At 43.0% G+C, this 8,672-nt stretch overlaps 1 protein-coding gene across 11 annotated transcripts in view; it reads right to left on the bottom strand.

The window, feature by feature from the left end:
- Positions 1-4,925: 4,925 nt before the first annotated feature.
- CNOT8 (CCR4-NOT transcription complex, subunit 8) overlaps positions 4,926-8,672 on the bottom strand; it is an 18,852-nt gene continuing 15,105 nt past the window's right edge. For all 11 annotated transcript variants that reach the window (XM_011981263.1, XM_011981264.1, XM_011981255.1 and 8 more), the window contains one exon: positions 4,926-6,425. In XM_011981263.1, coding sequence (XP_011836653.1) covers positions 6,276-6,425 — 150 coding nt within the window. In that variant the 3' untranslated portion in view covers positions 4,926-6,275. The remainder of the gene's footprint in view (positions 6,426-8,672) is intronic.

The following is an 8,672-nucleotide window of genomic DNA, read 5'->3' as shown; positions in this document are numbered from 1 at the left end:
GCCATTCAGTAATCTTCCTGATTTTGTTTCTGTGAGGGTAGCTTTGTCAACTACAGAGTATCTGTAATCCCTTTTTCCTTCTATTACCGGAGAGGAACTGTCTACAAAAAGATGTTTCCCTGTTTGAAAAGGAGTTTCACGTAAGTCTAGTCTTAACTTTGGTTTGGTAACTAATTAGGTCTAAACATTTATGCTCAAGTTCCTTTGGTTGTGGGTTCCCTGTTACCTTTTGGTTTGGATTCCCGGTTAGAAAAGCAGCTGGATTTAGAGAATTGTCAGTGGTTAGTGTCAAGTCATCTCTCTAACAGGATAGCTTCATATTTTAAAATTCTTGAATCAGCGAGCCACCTTTCTGCCTTTTGGTTGAGGATAGTTCTGACTTCGTGAGGTGTGCTAACAGGGAGTTTCCCCCCAAAGGTTAATTTTCTGCTTTCCTTGCTCAGTGAGGAGTGTAGTTTGGGAAGAGGGAGCCTGTTTGGCTATTTGGTTGCCTAGATTATTTCCCCGACTTTCAAAGGAGAGGGTTTTTTTGGTGTCCTGGGACATGAACAATAGCTATTTCCTCAGGAAGCTGAAGATTATCTAATACTTGTATTAGTAACTCTTTGTGGACTAGGTTTTAGTAACTCTTTGTGGACTAGTAACTCTTTGTGGACTGAGCAATAGCTACAGATTGGACACATTTGGGCCATCCACGGGTAACGGGGTCAATAATTTTTGACAGGAATGCTGCGGGCTGCCAGTGGCCCCCATGCTCTTGGGTAAGTACCCCTAAAGCCACTCCTTTGCTTATACTGACAAAAAGATGGAATGGCTGTTCTAGGGAGGGTAAAGCTAGAACAGGGGCAGTCACTAGTAAATGTTTTAACTTTTCTACTTGTTTGATTTCTGGTGGAGTCCAGAGAAGGGGGTCTGGCTCTTCTTGGGTGAGTCTTTGGTACAAAGGTTTTGTTTCTAAGGCATAAGAGTCAATTCATAGGCAACAGTATCCAACCAATCCCCAACATTTTCTGAGCTCTTGTTTTGTTTCTGGCAGAGGTAGGGATATGATGCCTTCAATCCGTTCAAACCCAATTTGCTTTTGCCTTTCCTCATCCCTTCGTACATATACCTTTTGGGCCTCTCTTAAAAGCTCTTCTATGGGACGGTCTTTCCAATTTTCTATCTTTTGTAATTTCTTTGTAATATCTGGTGACAAAGTGGAGCTTTAACATTCCTCACCCAAGGGTGTCTTCTAATTCTAGGCCAGCATACTTCCTCATTTGCTCTTTAAGCCTCTCTAAGAATTCCATAGGTCCTTTATCCTTTCCCTGTTGTATATTAAAAGCTTTGGTATATTTTGAGTTCAAGGAACTGATTCCCGAATCCCTTTAATTACCATATCTCTGAGATCTCTCATATTCCCTTGATGGTGTTATTCCATTGAGGATCTTGGGCCGGGAACTTTTGTTCAGCTGCAGGGATGTTAGGACTGAGGGGGTGTTCATGTTCCCAAACCGTCATAGTGGCCCTGCGGATCATGCTTCTTTCCTCTCCCAAAAAGAGGATGCCTAGGATGGACATTAACTCAGCCCAAGTATACAACTGGGGTCCTAGAAATTGATCAATTTGATCTGCTACTCCATAGGGATCGTCTAAGAGTGGTTTGAGTTCCCTTGTTAGGCTTTGGATTTCTGAACTGATTAACAGGGCGTTGATGGAACCAATGCCCCCTCCTCCTAGAGGCACTTCCCTTAAGGGAAAGATCGTTGGAGCACATTCTCTGGAGGTAGTGGGGAAAGGGAAGTTTTGGATATCTTTTTTACATTGTGCTATCTCACACTGAAGTCTTCCTGGGGGAGGGCATTCAGGCTGGGGAGACCCCAAGAGTCAGGATTATGAGGGGGAGAAACAAAGTGAGCTGGGGAAGGGTCTGGGGCAGTTGCATCTACTGGAGGGGGAGGGAAGTTAGTGGTGTTTGGCAGGGAAGGTGGTCTAAGGGGTCCCACGTGTTGGTTGACTTATTGGGGTAAGGGATATTAATTTCTTGAGAAGAAGTAGCTTCTGGCTTGTCTCCTGTATCCTTTAGGGAATATAGGACAGGCCCCTGCCGCCAACACAGGGCATAGTCTTATTTCCTCCTGGGACACAGGACTTTTGTTATTGATATACCCTATTAAAAGTTGACAAATCCAGTCCTCACTAGACTGAAACTCTTGGCCAAAAGACTGAATGAAGGTTTGAGGATAGGTTCTTTGGTCCAAATAAAACAGCAGTATTTTATCATTTGTTGCTTTTTCTTGTGTTTGGTCCTCGCATTATCCTTCCAATATGTTAATATGAGACCTAGAGGGCTATCAGAGAGAATTGTATTGTCTGTCTTGTCCTTTTTGTTTCCTGTCCTGCTTGAGGTACTTCCCATTGTGGAAGTTTTAGGAGTTTCCCTGCATTTCCTGAGTCTGTGTGGCTCAACCTCTTACTAGAGATTTCTTACCCCCTTTTCTCTGGAGGTTCAACCCCTCCCCGCCCACTGGAGGTTTCTTGCACTCCCCTACTTTCACTTCGTACTTCTCCGGCTACTTCCCTCACGGGAATTTAAGCCTCTCTAAGAATTCCTTAAGTCCTTTATCCTTTCCCTGTTGTATATTAAAAGCTTTGGTATAGTTTGAGTTTGAGGAACTGATTCCCGAATCCCTTTAATTATCATATTTCTGAGATCTCTCATATTCCCTCGATGGGCTACATTGTTATTCCATTGTGGATCCTGGGCCAGGAACTTTTGTTCAGCTGCAGGGATGTTATGACTGAGGGGGTGTTCTTAGCATTGGCAGGTTGGTATAAGCCTCACAACAGGAAAGCTGCCTTAAGCCATATGAGGTGACATGGAACCACGGATCCGGACTCCACACTCGCTTCACACTCAATTGTGTATCTTATTCACACACTTTCAACCTCCAGGATGTCCTGACCACCAAGGAAGTACTTCACCACCCCCACAGCTTTTCTGACCTTGGTGTGTGCAGAGTTACCTGGTGGCTGCGGTATTTGTAGGCCTTTTCTTCCTTCATTGTTGAGAGTTCAGGTTTATTCCTCACACGGGTGGTTCTCAATTCCTTACTCCTGAGGCCATCGCAATGAGGCAGCGGGACGCATCTCCTCATGAGAGGTGATCACAGACCCTTCCCCGGAGGAGAATGGGATACCAGACGAGCCCCCAAACAGTTGGAAATAAGAGCCTGGAGTCACAAAGAAAACAAGCACTCAAACAAAAGACTTCTCAGCAAGGCAAATTTACTTCTGCAGAAGGGTGCTGCCTGCACCAGTCACAATCGCAAGAGCACACTGAACAAAGGAGAAGAGAAGGGTTTTCATCCCTAACGCAGCTTCTGTTTGTGTCCCTTCCCCATTGACTGGAGTCAGACCACACAATTTAAGCTAACCCAATTGGCTAAAACTTGAAATTTTTCTAAATAGGGTAGATAGGGAAGAAGGGGTAGCAGTGGTAAAACTTTTCCAAATAGGGTAAACTGAAACCTTTAAATGTGTAACTTATAAAGGAGGGGAGAGAGGGATTGTCCGTTAAGGCATGTTTGGGCATGTTTAGGCATGGCAAAGATGGAAAGGCTTGTTTAGAAAACAAGAATTTATCTTTTCTAACAATGTGAAAGGACGTTAGTTGCTAAAAGAAAGAAGTTTGAAGAGGAACTGATTATTTCTAGCACCAGCTACTTGGGAGGCTGAGGCGGGAGAATTGCTTGAACCTGGGAGGTGGAGGTTGCAGTGAGCCGAGATCACACCATTGCACTCCAGCCTGGGTGACAGAACGAGACTCTGTCTCAAAAAAAAAAAATGAATTACAAGCCAGGCACAGTGACTCAAGCCTGTAAGCACTTTGGGAGGCCAAGGCAGGCAAATCACTTGAGGTCAGGAGTTTGAGACCAGCTTGCCCAACATGGTGAAACCCCGTCTCTACTAAAAAATATATAAATTAGCTGGGCATGGTGGCACGCACTAGTAGTCCCAGCTACTCAGGAGGGTGAGGGTGTAGTGAGCCAAGATCATGCCACTGCACTCCAGCCTGGATGACCAAGTGAGACCCTGTCTAAACCCCAAAAGAATTACACCTGAAGTTATTCTCTTGGTTACCCTACAGTGCCATCACTTTTTGAGGATGAGCACTCACATAGCCCTATATGCACTCATACACACAAAGTTCTTGCCAGTTCTAATAGACTTGTGCTCTTTCTTGCTAAAGCACTACTCTAAGTTCTTAACTCTCACATGCAATGACCAAACCCCACACTCAACACTGAGTTCCTCAACTCTTTATCTCAGCATTTCTACTGACATGTAAGACCTTAATGGTAGAAAATATTAAATGCCCTGTTTTAATTCAAATTTGGAAGGGTATCTGCATAGGGTTCAGTCACCAGCATGTCAGGGCATCCTGGTTGAGAACCACTGACTGCTGTTTCACCACAAATTAGTGATAAATCTCTTGCTATGTCAACTTCAGTCACAATTCTGTATCTGCCCCTGTACCAGACTTCTTAAAACCCCATTTTGTGTCAATAGAAATGGCTGGAAACAAAGTCTTGAGCCAACTCTAGGATATCCAAAGTTCAGGTTGTTTAAAAGAATCCCACTAATTAACAAGCTAATCCACCATATATAATGGAGTGAGGAAATACTAGACTGGTTTAATTCTATAATATTAAGACCCAACAATCTTGAGCATGAAGAGACAATTCCATTTACACAGGTGCTCGTGAAAAGCTTCCTACCAAATGATATATATTTTTTTATTCCCGCACCCACCCTCCCAAGTGGTATTTTGTATGTAAGCCAACTTGGGGACAATGGAGGCAAGATGCTCTTATTTCACTGATGGCAAATGACCATCTTCCAGAGCCAGCAATCCATAGCTATGAAAGACCCAACCTCAATGCCAGTGGTTAAAAAGAAATCTTTATTTTACAAAATTAAAAACATAAATAATATTTACAAGCATCTTAAATACCAGCTTATAATACTTGACATTTTTTAATCATTTCAAATTGAGTTTCCCATAAGCTTTTAAAATGCAAGACCATTCATTCACTTGAGTGAGTTACCAGTTTTTATTTCCACCAATCCAAAGGGGGTTTTGGTTTTTGAAATTGTCCATACTGTGGTCATTCAAAAAAATACAATGTACTTTTGAAATGACTAGCTTTAAAAAAAAAAAAAAAATCCTGAGCTTCCTACCCCAGTTGTGGGATATTGCTCCAAAACAACTCAAGAACCCAAATTATCTTACTGCCTGATTAAACGTAACCACTCTAGCTTTTTAAAGACATTCCTGGTACTCACATTAATCCATCTCCCTAATGTTTCAGGTTTGCTGGAAGGAAAAGTAGAGAAAATAGAGAAGTGGGAGAATCCAGATGACTATCTGAAATCACATTATTGAAAATACAACAGACATGACCCAAAAATCTGATCTTACTAGTTTCATTTGGGATCAAATCCAGGATATTTTAGTGTACAAAAATTTCAAATGATTTCAGATGATACGTATGCAATGGCAAACCTGAGTGGCACAATGGAACACAGACTTAAAAGATGCTTCAGTGGTCAACACTCATTCTGGAGTTCTCATGAATGAAGGGTACACAGATTCAGTAAAATTGTTTGCTTTTAAGTTTCATTTTCTGGTCTTCAAATTTCAGCACAGAGCAATTCATTTCCATATAGTAATATGTAAAGAATGACTACAAAAGTGTGAGGAAAGCAAATATCCTCAAGAAGGGTCAGAAAAGGAAAGGAAGACTCAGTATCTACAACCCATTACATAAGAACACCATTTTGTTCCATTTTCCCTGGAAGCCCTCACAGCTCAGCTGAGAATCAGAGTAAGAATCTTCATTATCAGAGATTAGCAACAAATTTAAAAGAAAAAGAATGACAACAGGTAAGAGTTATATACATTTTACTAGTTTGTTTCAGACTTGTCCTGGATATTTAAAAAGGTGTCAAATGAGCCATGGATGCTGGTGGCAGGAGGCAACCAGAGAGGAGAGGCTCAGGGATGAGGAATGGGGAAGACTTACTTACAAATTCAGAGCAAACTCCTCTCTTCTGGGTCTAAAATAAAGACATCTTTTGTCTTCAGTAAAACAAAAGTCTTTCTGCTCAATGCAGATGGTAGGTACAGTTTGCTCAAAAGAAGCATTTTCTCTTGGGGAAGATAAGTACACAGTCAGCACAGTAAGCACCACTCTGGGATCAGGCCCAACCTGCAGAGCCTGGCGCCATCACTGCTGCATGTTGTTGATAATCGCCAGGATGCTCATCTTCTCCTGGGCAGAGTCCACATCCTCATTCTGCTTCTGGGCCACTCCTGTGCCTAAGCCATAGAGCCGTCCACAGTACTTGGCATCATCAATGCTGTCCTCAAAAAACAACTGAAGAATGGGACAGAGAACCATGGTGAGAATTATGCTAGAAGTCATGACAAGTATAAACACTATCACATCTAGCCAGGCACAATGGCTCATGCCTGTAATCCCAGCACTTTGTGAGGCCGAGGCGGGCAGATCACTTGGGGTCAGGAGGTCGAGACCGGCCTGGCCAACATGGCAAAACCCCATCTCTACTAAAAATACAAAAATGAGCCAGGCATGGTGGCACACGCCTGTAATCCCAGCTACCTGGGAGGGTGAGGCGGAAGAATCACTTGCACCCAGGAGGCAGAGGCTGCAGTGAGCCAAGATTGTGCCACTGCACTCCAGCCTGGGCAACACAGTGAAATGCCATGTCAAAAAAGAGAAAAACCACTACCACATCAGCACCTCCCAGCCTTCCTAAAGCCCTGAAAATACACCAAACTAGAAAAAAAAAAACTAATAGTATAGAAAGGCTCAGCCAGGCACAGTGGCTCACGCCTGTAATCCCAGCACTTTGGGGTGCCAAGGCAGGTGGATTACGAGGTCAGGAGTTCAAGACCAGCCTGGCCAAGATGGTGAAACCCCAACTCTACTAAAATTACAAAAAATCAGCCAGGCATGGTGGCGGGCACCTGTAATCCCAGCTACTTGGGTGGCTGAGGCAGAGAAATGCTTGAACCTGGGAGGCAGACGTTGCAGTGAACTGAGATTGCGCCACTGTACTCCAGCCTGGGGAACAATGCAAGACTCCATCTCAAAAAAAAAAAAAGCAGACACGGTTTTACTCACTGCAACCTCCGCCTCCCAGGCTCAAGTGATTCCCTTGCCTCAGCCTCCCAAGTAGCTGGGATTACAGGTGCATGTCATCATACCTGGCTAATTTTTGTACTTTTAATAGAGGCAGGTTTCGCCATGTTGGTCAGGCTGGTCTGGAACTCCTGACCTCAAGTGATCCACTTGCCTTGGCCTCCCAAAGTGCTGGGATTACAGGTGTGAGCCACCATACCCAGCCTAAACCTTTCCTTTTAATGCAGTCTTTTCATGCTCCTTTCTCTGCAGGAGAAAGGCTCTCCTATCTGAACAGACATACTTTCCATGTATTCTTTTACTGCCAGTATCTCTGTGCTGCTGCTGCTGCTGCTGTTTAATGCAACTGCTTCCTTGTCTTTAACAAGCAAAGCAATGGTTAAGAGCTTGGGCTCTGGATTCAGACGGACTCACTTGACCTTGGCAAAGTCATTTAAACTCCTTTTAAGCCATAGTTCCCTATCTATAAACAGGACAATAGGGTTATTATGAGGAATGAGATAACAAACAGTAAGCACTCAAAGCAAGATCTCTCCATTGTGACACTACTGGGGCAAGATAATTATTTGGGGTAACTTGTCCAGTGTACCATAGGATGTTTAGCAGCATTCCTGACAGGTAGCACACCACCCTCCCCCACCAGATTGTGACAACCAAAATCATGTACAGATATTAACAAATGTACCCTCCAGGGCAAAATCATCCCCAGTTGAGAACCACTAACCTAGAACATTTACCAACACATGGTAACAGTTGTTTATAATTAAGAGTAACAAAGAGGAAATGTACTCTCCCTCTCTACAATCTTAGCTCTAAAAAGGAGATCCATGTCTACAGATCAATTAATCTGATCCGTTCCTCAAAAGTGTCAACAAAATCGACATTTTAATTTTTCCAAGCAGCGTCTTACTCCTTCTACATCTTCAAATACATTTTAAAACCTGAGTCAATGAGTAAAGAAACTAAAAGAAGAAATTAAGAGTCTTTTTACTAAGGGGTTATAGTAAACTCAATATAGTATTTATTTAATAGTAATTGACAGAACTTACCATAATGTCAGTGGGTGGCCTAACAAATATATTTGTATTACAGGAATCAAAAAAAAGCAAATAACTGAAAATTAGAGTTACCAAGAATACCAAGTTCTGGACTTGGGTGTGCTCAAGAATACTTGGTTACTAGAAAGTGGCTCTCATGTCAGAATGCTGCTTTTGCCTCTCAAACATGTGACATGCTGAACACCGTAACAAAAAACAACCACTTTCAAAGTGGCCATCAACTTGCTAAAAAAACAATCAGTGTGACCGGGCGCGGTGGCTCACGCCTGTAATCCCAGCACTTTGGGAGGCCAAGGCAGGTGGATCATCTGAGGTCAGGAGTTCGAGACCAGCCTGGCCAGCATAGTGAAACCCTGTGTCTACTAAAAATACAAAAAATTCAGCCAGGCACCATGGCTCA

Source organism: Mandrillus leucophaeus, unplaced genomic scaffold, assembly GCF_000951045.1.
Source record: "Mandrillus leucophaeus isolate KB7577 unplaced genomic scaffold, Mleu.le_1.0 Scaffold222, whole genome shotgun sequence".
Lineage (NCBI taxonomy): Eukaryota > Metazoa > Chordata > Mammalia > Primates > Cercopithecidae > Mandrillus > Mandrillus leucophaeus.
Note: the sequence above shows the minus strand (reverse complement) of the source record. Positions and strands in the feature narration are given on the sequence as shown.